The sequence below is a fragment of the Pogonomyrmex barbatus genome, unplaced genomic scaffold (genome assembly GCF_055798465.1).
Source record: "Pogonomyrmex barbatus isolate J1 unplaced genomic scaffold, ASM5579846v1 scaffold3, whole genome shotgun sequence".
Lineage (NCBI taxonomy): Eukaryota > Metazoa > Arthropoda > Insecta > Hymenoptera > Formicidae > Pogonomyrmex > Pogonomyrmex barbatus.
Genome location: NW_028297127.1, coordinates 286902 through 302513, shown reverse-complemented (window position 1 = coordinate 302513; position 15612 = coordinate 286902). Strand labels below are relative to the sequence as shown.

The window sequence follows — 15612 nt, the reverse complement described above, 5'->3', positions numbered from 1 at the left end:
TATAAAAACGTACACAATATGTGAACAGGATATTGCGCACAAAGTTTGTCGGCCATTTGCTGTTTTTATGACGCTGCACTGGGAGATTTTGTTTGCGCAATATGATGAAATTTACACAAAATGTTTTCTGAAAGTTCTCCCTCTCCTCCCCCCCTCTTTACATACTACTCTACACTATGTTATACTTTCTAAGCATTTATAAAACAAAATATGAACAATATATAATTAATTAAAGAAAAAAAAAGAAAAATGAGCAGTATAAAATATTCATTTATCGAAAACAAATTACCAGAGTGTCTCAATTTTTTTATATGCTCACAACATATTTTCAAGAAAAAATAAAAGAACATAAGTATTTCACAAAAATATATTTTATATCAAATAAACATATTTATATTATATTAGATAGATAGATAATGCGAAAGATTATGCGGTATGAAATTTGTGTTGAATGAGTTGATATTAATTAGTTTTGATATTTAGATTAAATATTTATTTTTATATGTGAAATAGATTTTAATGTCTCAATTCTGATTAAATTTCTAAGAGTCTATTCTTTTAGATTTCATGAATTTTATTTTATGATGCAATACTATATACTTTTTAAAAAATTAAATTTTATCTTTTATTTAAATATTTAATAGTGGATATATTAGACTTTTTCAAAAAGCTTATAAAAATATCGTTATAACTTAACCGATATTCCTTGCGTGCAAATCTTTGCACGCGTTAGTCATATAATCTTGTACGAGATTTTCGTTCGACATTTTCATCGTGCATATAAAAACGTACACAATATGTGAACAGGATATTGCGCACATAGATGGTGCAAGTTACAATATTATTGGAAATAACGATTATATATAATGATTATATTTTCTTTACTAACAAGATTAGATTTTTATTCTTAAAATAATTATTTCGCTAGTCATATAAAAAAATTTAATTATATCGTATGAAAATAAAACTCAAATTATTTAGTTGTAATATATTATTATATATTATTATATATTTTAATATATTATTATATATTTTAAAGTTTATTATATAAATATATGTTATTATTCTAGATCAGTGTTCAGAATTAATTGCCCTTTTGAAGGATTAGTGCCCCCCTTTACATAAAATAATTATATTATCTTATTTACACAAGTAGATTTAAAAAGATTAAGTTAATATAGTAAATAAAATAAATATCTATAGATTTATCTTATGAAATATCAATGGATAGTAAAATAATGTCAACAATTCAAGATATTGAAGAGTGAGTGATTAGAATGTATAAAATGATTTCTATAGATTAAATTCCAGCATCGCCCCTATAATTTAAACGGATTTATTAATGTTAATATGAAATTTAAAAACTATAGCGATATGTCAATCGTTAATAAAGAATATGAATCACACACACACACACACACACACACACACACACACACACACACACACACACACCACCCACACACATCACACACACACACCACCCACACACATCACACACACACACATATAATATCATGTTTCAGATAAATGATAAAGCATACAAAGTCGATCAAAAATATTCGTGACAATATTATATACGTTCAACTGGTGATATTGCATCATATATATGATATAATATTGTAATTAATAGCAAATTCGGTCTTGTACCAGATTAATGCGTAAATGTTACTACATTTATGAAAAATTTAAATGTAATAACTTAATGATGAAATTATTAATGAATATTCTGATAAAATGAAAATTATTGTCAATTGTATAATTATTAAAAATGTTTCTTTTTATTTTATAAAAATGTTATTTTATCGGAAAATATTTTTATTTTAATCTATTTTATAAGAATTTTCATCATATGTTTTTCCGCTTATGATATCAGATGACTGTATGAATCAATGGGAGATATTTAAAAACAAAATATCTCACCTATGCAACCAACTATTACCATTCTAATATACATGTTCCTACCTGTCCAAATCTTTTTGATTTTGTACAAGAATTATGAGATAAATTATTGTATAAAATCTAATAATCTCGCTCTGATTTTTACAATTTAAATTTTTCAAAACTTGCCGCAAACGTTCCGTATTTGTCCACGAAATTTTACGAGATGTATGTATTCCATCTTTTTTAAATATATTGTCTATATTTTAAATATATTAACCATATGTATATATTTTTTGTATCATGTTTCACATGTCTATATTTATCGGGAATTTTATATTTAAAAGTTGTCGACTTCAACAATAAATAATAAAATTGCTAATGTGACGATTGATCTTGTGTTTTGTATTATTTTGCAATAAAGATGAAATTATCTTTTTTTTTCATATCGAGTTTTTAATCTTGCTTTATAACAATGCATTATAAATTTTTACTGGATGAATGAGTACCCGCAAACGATTTCTCAAGATCAATCGTTACGTCAGGAATTTTATTTATAATTGGGAAAACTCACCAAAGAATTAAATGCTTAAAAAACCGTTGGGATAAGATTTGGAAATTTATAGATTATCTATCTTGTATGTAGAAAGAAGTTCAGGTCTTGTTCAGAATAATTTAAAATTTATTGCAATATATTATAATACTAAAACGATAAATTACAAAAAATTTGCTTGATATAATTTACTTCTTATTCCATCCTTACTTTACTTAGAATTATTCGTTAAATGACATAACATGTTCGAAATACTATGTTGGATTTATTGTATTATCTCTGATAATAAAGTGATTATTGCACAAATTAATTCTGATATAAAGCTAATGTCAACCTAGCTTCTCTAAAACGACATATATATAATAATAAAAGATAATTATTTTATTCTTTTTATAGATTTTTTTTAGGTAAGATTTTACACAGAGTCGACAATACATTTTGTATTTAATGAATCATTACTTGATGTTTTGTCGCTTATCTGATTGTCAATCAATGATTTAGATTTGGAACATTCGCTTTCGTTGACTTTTTCGGCATCGTCACTGGAATGTCCGCTCTCATTCGATATTTGTTCTTTCGTCTTGATTTCTTCTGGTAGTGCTTCATCCATGTCATTATCATCAGAATCATCAAACTCATCCGAGTCTATATCGATGTCTAAATATAGCATGGTCTTGCGTTTATTAGATTTGTTGGTCTCTTCTCGTTTTCTCTTAATGCCCGAAGTGCCAGCGGCCTTGAAGCCTTCTTCCACAGCATCTCCAACCCTCTCGGTCAACTCTGCACGCTCCTGATCATAACGCTGATCTTTGAACTCATGTTTTGGTTCAGCGCACAGTTTCTCCAGTTTCTTCTTCTTGCGCTCAACTAACTCTTTCTCTCTCTTGGTCTGCTTCTCGATCCAAGCTTTCAGCCTCTTTTCCTCATTTATATCGCGCAATCTGCGACCGCTGAGATCCCTGCAGGCTTCGCGATTCGTTGTCTTCTCTATCTGTGCACCTATCGCACGTAACATGGATCCAAAACCACCTTTACCACCCAACAGTCTCGGAACCACAACTGCATGATCATTCGAACAGATATCATTGTCCTGTACAAGTCGACCATTGTACAGGATATAATATTGGTTGTGTACAAGCCCCTGAAAACAGAAATTAATGATGTTATTAATGCCTTTATTAATATTATAATTATTCATTATTTATAAGATGCATATATTATCTAAAAACTTTATCTAAAAACTCGCATGTTTAAAAGGAATCTCAAAGATATTATTTCTAAGAGTGAAAACTTTAAGATTTTATAAAAAAAATGTTTAAGATTTGATAAATAGATGCTTGAAAATGATCACTTATATTTTTTATGTTTTTTAAAACTTTACATTATTGACTGTAACATTTATCGAACAAAATAAGTGATATTAACTTTTTATAAAATTAAGGTTATGTAGTCTAGCTTCTAGTTTGGATAGAATTAGTCTCGGTCACTTACCGTTGCTTCTTCGATTTGTTCTCGTAATTCTTGCACGGCAATCGGCGTGTCAAAGTTACATTTTATGCATGCTCCTACTATCTCCATGTTTAGCATTTTTCTTTATATAAAATTTATTCTCTTACTATTGCGTGCGAATTTCAACCTCTGAACATTCACAAGCTTGAAACAAAATGGCTGCGATCAGCAGAGAAAGCAACTTTGCAACTATTGTAAAAATCTTTGATATGATTGGTTTTTGCCATTAGTTCCTCATGGATCTAAGTATATAAGCCAATAATATTAAAGAATTTTACAACAGTTTAGATACCGTTTAAGTGTCGGTCCACAATAGGTGATTTAAGTTTTAAGAAATAAGAAATTCACCAATCATAATCGAATATGAAAACAATAATCGACTATCGACAATTTCTACCAACGTAGATTAATTTTAATCTTAGTTTAACTTGTTCTTTTTTTGATTCGAAAAATTAGAAGAAGATAAAAAATAGATTTAAACCGAAATTAATCTACATTGGTAGAAATGGCTATATAATTTTGGTCAATTTCTTACGACTTAAAAATTAAATACCTATTGTGAATCGAGACTTATGTTCATCACATGATCAAAAAGTTGCGAAGTTATTGGCTAATATCGCGATTAGAGATTACATATCTACGATATGCAATCTTAACCTTCAATGCGTAGTCTGATTCGGGCTTGGACTCGTGCTTTGCTTTGTGTACGCGCGCGCACGCGCATGGATTGATTCTCCACATGTTTTTTTTACATACGCAAACATCAGGGTTTAGCTGACGAGCAAAGGAATTTCTGGCGCGGTGAACGCAACGCGCGCACGTGAGAACGTCCACGGGTAACGCGGCAAGATGAGCAAGAAGCGGAATAGGCAGCCAGATGCGAATCCTGATGTCAGCGAGGCTTCCACTGAGTCTTGCGAGGAGGCGAGCATAGGTTAGAAACGCATGCTTTCCCACCCAAAGTTCCCGATTTTCAGATTGCCAAGTGTTCCTGTGTCATCAAATTTTCGAATCTCATCGCTTTCTTACTTTCCAATTCCTAACCTTCCGTTTCTTCCGAGTCTTTTAGATAGAAATATCTTCGAGTTTTTAGAGAGAAAATGATTCGAGCAATTTAGAAATAGAGATGTATACATCACAATTGTGAAATTTCGATGACTTAGATTTTTGACGCTAAAGAATTCTAAAAACGTATCTATAATTTAATTTAAATTTACATTTCTAGAAAGCGTTTACCTATAAAGTTTATAAGAGACCTTTTATTAAACTCATATTTGTATTACTTGATATATTAAATAATATCAATTAATTTGTTGGCAGATTTGAAATGTTCGCATATAACGAAAGCTATCAATTTAAACAAAGTGAAAAAGAATCTAAAGAAAACTGGCATATTGAGCGAGTGTCCCATGTGCAAAAAGCTAGAGGCGGATCAGAAGAAAGCAGAAGAGATTGTAAATGACATTGTAAATATAATTATCTGATTGAAATATCAGATATCTCTAATGCAGAATTTAAATTTACAGTGTGATATTTCAAAGCCATTATGGATCTGCCTACAATGTGGGGAACAGAATTGTAGCAAGGAACAAAAGCAGCATGCTCTAGAACATTATAGGAAGCCTCATAGCGACTGCCATTGCATGGTAACAGACTCACATTATTGGAGCATTTGGTGTTATCAGTGTGAAATTGAAGTTAATCCCAATAGTAGGTGAGGTTATATAATATTTTAATATAAAGAATGTTATATATGTTGTACATAGGTTATATAGGTTATGTAGTATGCGAGTTTACATATTTTTTTTTTTTTTAGGAAGAAGCTACTGGAAACTGTAGAGTTTATCAAAAAATGTGTCAATGTACCACAAGTATCTCAACCAAAAATACCAGCAATCCAGTGCCAAAAAGAAATGATAGTCGATGTACAGGAAAAAGAGCAGCACAAAATGTTAAATAATCTTCCTAAAGTTGGGGTAAGTGAGGCATATGATTCGTTGCTTTTTGTCTGATTTAATTTCTGATCGTTCCTTGGGCTTCCTTGATTTTAAATATTTTATATCTTGTTTAAAGTTGTATAATATATGTTAAAATATGGCGAGCATGGCAGCATAAAAATTTTATAGATTGTTTTATTTTTTCTGAGCTTATATAAAAACAAAGCATTCTTTGAATAGTTTGGGAATAGTCTAATATTTTTAAATTTATATTAATTTTTCTGGACAGAAATGTTATATTGCAATACAAGCTAGTACATTAGGGCATGTATTGTATTCCAGAATTATTATCATATAATTCTAATGCATTAATATATTAAATTATTTGTACATACATCATTTATTTTTATATCTTATATATATATTTATCTTATTTATATATTTATCTTATTTGATGCTAACTCATAGTCTTTCTATAAATTATTAATTTTTTTTGTTTCTTGTAGTTGATTTTAGGAGTTGATTTTTGTTTCTTTTAGTTGATTTGTAGTTAAATTGTTTATTCCCTTCAGAAAAATGTTAATTACAAATATTCTATCTCATAAAAATGTTAAAAAGCATATAACTTTATTTAGATTTTTTAGATATTTTATAATTTCTTTTATAACTTTATTTAGATTATTTAGATATTTTAACTTTTTATATTCAAATTTATTGAGTCGATATTCCAAAAGTACAATACAAATATATAAATATGTTTTTTTAAACTTTAATAACATTTTGCTATTATTATACATTGATACATCTTTGTATTCTTAACCCTTCCTTAGTCTCTTTCTTATATCCAAGTTTTATTTTTAAATAAATTTAAAATTTAAAAAAGATTAAAATGGTAGATCTAATATGACAATAAAATTTTAAGAAAATTTAATTTGGCTTATGCATAATTGAAATTTTATACACAAGAGTTTTTAATTTCTGGTTTTAAACCTGGTAAATAGAGAAATTTGTATGTACGTGTGTGTGCATGGTAAATGTGTGTGTGTGTATATATATATATATATATATATATATATATATATATATGTATTTTTTGTTATATAATACGTGTATATGTATTTTATGTTATATAATTTCTCTTTAGTTATTCTGCATAAAAAATTATTAAGATACAAATATTAAAAGTCAATAGTTTGAGATATTTTATATTTTATTCTTACATATTCTGACAAAATATAAAATATTTTATAACTACTTATTTCTTGATAAATGTATCTTAATACTTTTATACATAGAATAATTAAATAAATCAATTAATGTAAAAGAAGTATAGTCGCTTAAAAAAAAAATTATAAAATCTGTCGGTTCTTGAGATATTTTATTTTCCGTTAATTTTCATTCCATTAGACATATTTTTGTATGTGTCTGGTCCAATTGTAGAAAATTGAAGTATTGTGAAGTATTGATTCTCTTTCATCTCTCTTTCATTTATGAATTTTATATTTTGGATAATTGTAAGGAGCTTAAAATTTTTATTAATCGAATTTTACGTATATCATAAATAACGTTTTATTTAATTTATTTGTATTTTATTTTATTTTTATTAATTGTATTTGCACTAAAGATGACCATATTGAGTCGAAACGTTTATATTGCGATAATGAATTTTTGTAAATATTAATATTTATTAAAATATAATTTAATATTGTCATCTAGCTTTGGCATACTCTTTTGTGTTATATTCTTAATTTATATTTTAAAAAAATTATGCAATTAACATATGCAAGTTCTTTTTTAAAAATAACTACATGATTTCTTTATACTAATCAATTGGAACCTTAATTTACAAGATTTCAAATATTAGTTATTTTAGTCGTTAGGAATTATTATTTTTAATATTCAAATTTATAATGTAGATTTGAGATCAGTGACATACAAAATAATAATGTAAAAATTTAGGATATGTTATCATTTTCTTCTTAGCATTTTCTTCTTCATAAATTAAAAAAAAATGTTAATTTTGAGTGATAATCTATTTGTAATTTGTCGTTAATTAAAGAATAATAATGAATATTTATATTTTGTGTGTGTGTGTGTGTGGGGGGGGGGTGGCGCGCGCGCGCGCGCGCGTGCTCAGAAACATAATAGCACCAAATATGTTATATACGAAATAATTATGAAATACAAAAAATATAGGAAAATTGTAAGAAGTTAAATGTTCAATAAAATATAGCAAAGGTTTTATATGTAATACAGTAATATTGAGAAAGTATTTAATATAAATTGCAACACAGGGCTTAGCAAATCTAGGAAACACTTGCTTCTTCAATGCTGTACTTCAGTGTTTGGCACAAACGCCTTATTTGGTGAAAGTGTTGGACGACCTCCGTCTACCCGGACATAAATTTGTTTTACCAGGTGGAAAACACAAACCCGTCGATACTGAGGAAGAGGTGGAACTGGTATGTTTGATTTTTACTAAAGTTTTTCTTTTATTATTATTATTATTGTTATTATTATCATTTTATTATCTTAAATCTTTGCGTAGTGTTGGCTTTGTACTAAACTGTTTGTCTAAACGAGAGTAAGGATTTAATTTTGGATTTGTCATTTCATATATAGGGTATCCTACAACTCGCGACCTAAATTTTTATGACATATGACATATTCCTGACTTATAAGTTTTGACAGTTTGTTATACGAGTGTGGTTAAGTATTTTTTATGTTTAAATATGATATAATTAATGAAACATTTTAATATTTTAATATTAGTATTTCAATATTATTTAGATTGACATCCAACACATGTCGTAATATTTCATTGTGAAATTGGATATTGATATTTTGTGACATATTTTAAAAATAAATTTATTTATTATATTTTAATTAATTATGCATATGTAATGTACAAATAGATATTTCTTATAGAAGCAAAAATAAAATAAAAATATAATTGCACATTATATCAACATATTTATAAGATAATCTCGATTGTCATTGTTGAGAAGTAACACTTTTACCACCTGTTATATTATTATGTCTGAGCGCGTGAAATATCAACTCTATAATTAATCAACGTTAATTGCTATATATAATTTAATAACTCTATTATAGCCTCAACATTTTCATATTAGAATTTTTGTCTTATTTTTAAGTCATAAAAGAATATCATAAAAACTTTGATTGCAAGTTGTGAAATACTCTATGATATGATATAGAAATTCTTTGAATGGAAAGATAATTTTAAAGAAAACAAAATTGAGATAGCATTTTACATTTTACTTTTTATTTTTTACTTTTTACTTTTTAGCATAATGTCTAATCGTTAATATCAAACTCTAAAAATAATAACTCTAATATAATCACTCTAAAATAATAACTCTAAAATAATTGTTTAAAGAAGAATTATATACAATTATAGACAATATTATCGAAGATTTGTATGAAGAAATTAAGTTAATAAATTTTTACAATTGTCTTATGAAGAAAATCATTATTTCTTTTCTTTGCCTCACAGCCACCGATTGAAGGAACCTTAGAGCGATGGGGCAGTTTCACATCGATCCTCTGCGAAACCCTATCGAAAATGCAGAATACCAATGGTCATCAAACTTATACGCCCTTGAATCTTCTCTATAAACTCAGAAAAAAAACTACTCAATGCGTAGATGGAGGACAGCACGACTCACATGAGTTTCTCCGACATTTATTAGAAATAGTTCGAAATGAAGATCTACGAGTAAGTTGAAAGAGATCTTTTAAAAGAATAATAAAAATAGAATTTGTAAAGAAAAAAAGAAAGAACAGAATTGAAGTAAGTAATAATTGATAGTAAGTAATTGGTAATTTTATTAATAATAATAATTTTTAAAACTTGTAAAATCATTAATATCATTTATTCATAATAAATGTATAATGGTTAGCTCATAATAAATGTAATATGATATATATAATAATAAAATATTATATATATATATATATATATATATATATATATATATATATATATATATATAATGATCTTACAAATTAAAATTTTATTGTTTTACAGAGATATCAGAGTATAATTCTGAAGGAAGTCGGCCTGAGCGAGAAAACTAAACCAGATTGTGTGGAGAAGGGTTTGAAGTCTCGCGTGAAATTCTATGGTAATCAGGCAAGCACACGGTTACTGGGACCAGAAGCAGTGTTTCGTGGCGTATTGGTATCTACCCTTGAGTGCCTAGACTGTCATCACTCCTCGCGACGCACTGAACCATTCTTAGATTTGAGCTTGCCTGTCACGGCAGACAAGCCGCAGCCACCACTCTTGAAGTAAAGAAAAAGCTCTTTATATCTTTGAGCTTACAATAGTTACTTGTTACTATACAACGCTAATTTTTAACACTTAATTTTTTATAATTATACTTGTTATACTTATAACTATATATACTTATAACTTTATAACTTTCTAAAATATTATACTTTTGAAATTTTCACGGGTATTTCTTTTAAAATTGTATAGTGACTTGCAGATTATTATTTTGTCATTAACTATTATTAATGACAATCTTAATGTTAATCTTAATTCCATTAACAATGGTTTATGATGCAGTGATAACTTGCAAACTGTTATACAATTTTTAAAATATTGATTATTATAATATACAGAAGGAAAAATAGCGAATTCGAAGATGTCTTTGATATGATGAACATTCAACGTGATTATCAAACATCCGACATGTCCTGGAAACAATTAAAGAAAGAAAAGAAAGCTGCTAGAAAGAATCGAAAGAATAAAAGACATGAGAATCATAACAATTCTAACGTGTTAATGGATCCGAATAATCCCGCGGAAGAGAACAATGATATTATTCTGAAATCAGGTATAGCTCTTTTTTTTTCTCTTGTTATAAATAGAAGCTATAAGAATTTGGATTTTTCTCTTACGATGTGTGAGGACGCGCGCACGTATATGTGTAATATACACACTTTTTAAGTATATATATATATATATATCCTAAAAAGACGACATTAAATTTTCCATTTTCAAAATTGATTTTCTCGAAGATTTAAGTATAAAATAAAACTTTTTATCTTTAGAGGAGAGTGATGCTGATGTAGAGGATAACATTGAAGTGGATAATTCGCATCCGGAGATCGGAGAATCTGGTTACAGCTCGGAGAAGGCATCTGCTGTCACTAGTCCAGTATCTCCTGCTGATCACCAACATCATCATCCGAATAATGATTTGAATAACGCAATCAACTCGGAGGATGGTAGTCTGGACAATAACTTGGATTCAACACAAGTTAGACACTCCGTGAACATTAACGCGTTAACTATTCCTAGTCCCACCGATGTATCGATGACGGACTTGATCCAAATCAGGATACCATCCGAGAAAACTGACAGGAATATTGGTATAGTTAGTTCTGAAAATGAAGCGTCGGCCACAACGTTATCGAACTCCATGATCGTCAATTCCGACGTCACGAGTCCTGAGGTACCCACTGCGAGTCTGAGTAGTTCCGCCGCTTCTAAGGAGAGTCCCACTAGCCCCGTTAATGACGAGGAAGTCGCAAAGAGGTTGAATTCACATATTCAAATGTCTGAATTATACTCTTTTCCAGTTTTGAAAATTGAAACTTGCTCATTATTTATTGACCCTTAGAATTATCAAATCTTAGGCTTTCTAAATTTTATTTATTTTTAATCCTTTTAATATTTATATGTGTATAAGAGGGCAAAGAGTTATATAACTCTATAGCACTATAGTATTCATATCTTTTGAATATCTGTGCTTTGTAAGTTTTAAAGAATTTGTACTTTGTAAGTTTTACAGAATTTGTAAGAAATTTTATATTTTATATTTTTTAAGAATTGTCCTTTCAAAAAGTTCTTTATAGAAATTTGAATTAAGAATATTTTTTCAGATTGGACGGTGTTGAGACATGGATGGCAACTGCTGCATCGAAGTGTGATAAAAGGAATTATAATAACGGAATTTCTAATGAGGATGATCCCGAAGAGCAAGACATATATAATGAAATCGGCGATATAATGACAGGAATATCCAAGTTGGGAATCATTGGACATCAATCGCCTGGAAGGTACGTGACCAAGGAGGGCGAATGTTCCGTGGAATCATGTTTGAATCAGTTCACTGCGCTGGAATTAATGACGGGAAGCAACAAGGTCGTATGCGAAGCGTGCACAGCTCGTGAAAAAAAGGTAACTTGAAAAAAAAATTATTTTCAAAATCAGAAGTTTCTAAAAAAATTTTACGTATTTAAGGAATTATAAAAATCAAAATATTTTCAGCCACGGAGCAAAAATTGGTAATAACATCATCTCATTGCTTTTCTCTCTCTCTTTTTTTCTCCAGACTCAGGAGGGCTCATCAAAAATGGTATGCACTTCGAGTACCAAGCAATACCTCATTTCTCAAGTACCTCCGATATTGATATTACATCTGAAGAGGTTTCAAACACAAAGAGTCGGCTTCCGGAAAGTTTTCAAACACGTATCGTTCCCAATGTTATTAGATTTGGCGCCGGTTTGTACAAATCACAAAAAATCTCGACTTTATTCGCTTTATGGGGTCGTTGAACACAGTGGAACTGTTCATGGTGGTCACTATGTTGCTTATGTCAAGGTAGATTATTCTTTGTGTGTCAAATTCTAAAAATATAGAACTTTAGAGCTGAAATTCGAGATTTTATAATAGTAAGATAATAATTCATTGTAATTTATAAAAAAGTTAACGAGAATATTGAAAATAACTTTAAATATATTGGTGATCGAATTTCTTGTTTATATGAATATATTAAGGCTCGGCTCTTTCACTACAGCCATATTGAATTATGAAGTCGAGACGAGAAATGACATGTAAAAAGTTCCTTGCGTCGTATAGCTTTATTTTGTACTTTTCGTTAAAACATGATATTCTCATATTCTTAAAACTTAAAAAATAGCAGAAAGTAAGATATCTGTCTAAAAAATCACGTAAAAGTGTAAGATAATTCTTGAAATAATGATCACTGCTCAGCTATCAAAAACAACTAGATCAATTAAGTATTTTTTACATGTCATTTCTCACTTTTGATACATAACCCATATCGCACTGTGAAAGAACCGAGCCTTAAAAGAATTTGTTAAAGCTACAATCATATTGCAAGTTATAAAAAATTTTTAAAAGTCGAGAAACAACATTAGATGCTTTAGTTGCATTGCTTTTATTATGCAGAAGTACATTTTTCATTAATATTTTTATTAGACGAGATTGCCATTATCGCCAGATGATTCTCGATGGAAATTTCTTCCCAAAGATAAAGATCCTAAGGTAGATAATGAATCAAATAGTTCAGATTCGGAAGGAGAAGAAGCATCAGCGAAAGCTGCATCCGTTATAGAACCACCATCTGGAAGATGGTACTACGTATCAGATTCTCGGTAGAACTTTTACTATTATAATTCATTTATGAGAAATACAATGTAATATATGTCATGTAATATATTAATATAAAAACATTTATAGTATCTCATATCAGAATTCAGAAACTATTTTTTCATTTAAAGAATTAAATATAATTTTTCATAAGAAATTGATAATGTTATGCAGAATGCATCTTGTCAAAAGAAAATTATTATATTTTACTACTAATTTGTTTCATATGTAATATGATTCTTATCTTCGCTATATATTTTATTTCTATTTTTCAGTGATATTAATTAGCTTTTGTTTCTATTGCAGGGTATCAGAAGTAGATGAAAATACAGTACTACAAAGTCAAGCGTATCTCTTATTCTACGAGAGAATTCTCTGATTCAATAGAACAAAGCAGAATGGAAATGAAAGTCGATATGGTTACGTTCTTGTTTCCATCCTCAAGAGAAGAAAAATGGACTTTTAATGAATTTCTTAATTATACAAATTTTTACTATCGTGTTATCGAATGTGTGATATATGTAATTGATTACGTGTATATTGTGCAAAAAATCTACAATCTGTTAGGAATATCGAAAATTATTTCTCATTATTAGCAACAGATTAGCAATAGATCAGCAAGAATTATTAACAAGAAGCATTTATTTATGATTTTTTTGTAAAAGTTTAATTGAATTGGAATTATCAGAATCGAATTAATTGTCGAAAATTTAAATTTTTTAGACCATTAAATTCTCAAAATTCTAGAAATGCGAATGAGGTAAATCGGAATTACTTTGTGATCTGACAATGCTTTCTTTTATACACGTCGAACTATTTGTATAAAATAAAGGATTATTAGGATCTCTTAGGATTAGGATCTCTTATTTTAAGTGACATTAAATATCTCTTGATCAATGCATTTTAAAGAAAAACATTTTATAAAATCTTATATTTTATTTAAAATATTTCATAAAGTATTATAACATTTCAAAAATTATAAAATGTCAAGTCACATGATTACGATATTGATTCATTCAGATGGCGCTATTATCGAGATTTATTATACTAAAATTGTCATTTAAAATGGAACACCTTATATATGGCGTAAAATAAATAATTAAGTTACTAATATAATTATTTTAGCATTTAGTAGCACAGACATGGGTTGTATGAATATTAAATTCTTATTTGAATTCATAGAAGCAATCCATAGAGATATAAAAGAAAAGAAAAATGATTTTTCATGTAAAATAAATGTGCTCTTATTACGAAATAATTCCGGCTCACGTCATTTTTTCGTAATTTTGAGTTAGATAGCATAATAAAATCTCAAATGCTTATAATTTAGAATATAATCATAAAAAAGATACATTATATTTTTTTATACGCACGCACGCACGCACGCACGCACGCACGCACGCACGCACGCACGCACGCACGCACGCACGCACGCACGCACGCACGCACGCACGCACGCACGCACGCACGCACGCACGCACGCACGCACGCACGCACGCACGCACGCACGCACGCACGCACGCACGCACGCACGCACACATATAATTGGTATGTAGAGGCATGATTTTTTTGAAACGATTAAATAAAAACGATACTTTTTTTCAAAAAGATGTGATGCACGATTGTTTATTTCGAAGTGAATCAATATAATGAAACTTTGCATAATAAAAATTTATACTTAATAGTGTATCTCAATCGCGGTAAATACTAAAGTAATGTAATATAATGTGTAATATAATTATCTAATTAGTTTGCTCTTTGAGCACGGAACACTTTGAAGTTGAACGCTCTTTGTAGATGTGCATACTGTGCTCAACAATGATTATTGCATTTTTAATAGCGTTTTTATTTAAGAATTTTAAGTTTGAAGACATTGTCGAACACATGCAAATATGTATAATCCATTAATAATTTTTGTTAAATGCATGTATATGAGCAAAGACAGATGACTTTTTTTATATATAGGCCCATCATACTCAAAGGGTCAAAATTTATACATATGGTTTTTTTTTAAGAAATATGCTTATATTGCTTCGAATCAGAAGAAAACATGAACACATACAACGAATATTTATTGTTCGATTGCAATTGAGCAATTATTTATTCTCATATGAACTATGACATTTGCTACGTTTGGGACACATTGTTATTGGCAAAAAGTACGCGTATATAATTAATGCGTTAATATTGACGAGATACATTTTTGTCACATTCTTATCACAATATATTCATAACTACATTTATAATAAAATTATTCGACGATTCGTTAATCATGCGTTTTATTTTATGTCCTCAATTCCTC

The 15612-nt window shown here is 28.7% G+C and overlaps 2 protein-coding genes across 2 annotated transcripts; one reads left to right on the top strand and one right to left on the bottom strand.

Annotated features, from left to right (window-relative positions):
• Window positions 1-2542: 2542 nt before the first annotated feature.
• Window positions 2543-4087, bottom strand: LOC105425556 (splicing regulator SDE2). The gene is made up of 2 exons (XM_011636386.3): window positions 3926-4087; window positions 2543-3575 (listed from the first exon to the last, which is right to left on the bottom strand). Exons 1-2 carry the CDS (start codon window positions 4019-4021, stop codon window positions 2850-2852), a joined length of 822 nt encoding a protein of 273 aa, XP_011634688.2. The 5' UTR covers window positions 4022-4087; the 3' UTR covers window positions 2543-2849.
• A 511-nt stretch (window positions 4088-4598) lies between these two features.
• Usp16-45 (ubiquitin specific protease 16/45) lies at window positions 4599-15580 on the top strand. The gene is made up of 13 exons (XM_089079982.1): window positions 4599-4877; window positions 5264-5397; window positions 5470-5657; window positions 5760-5919; window positions 8175-8342; window positions 9398-9619; window positions 9932-10194; window positions 10531-10745; window positions 10963-11449; window positions 11797-12094; window positions 12249-12518; window positions 13140-13315; window positions 13617-15580. The coding sequence occupies exons 1-13, from the start codon at window positions 4793-4795 to the stop codon at window positions 13687-13689; spliced, it is 2739 nt and encodes a 912-aa protein (XP_088936108.1). The 5' UTR covers window positions 4599-4792; the 3' UTR covers window positions 13690-15580.
• Window positions 15581-15612: the final 32 nt, after the last annotated feature.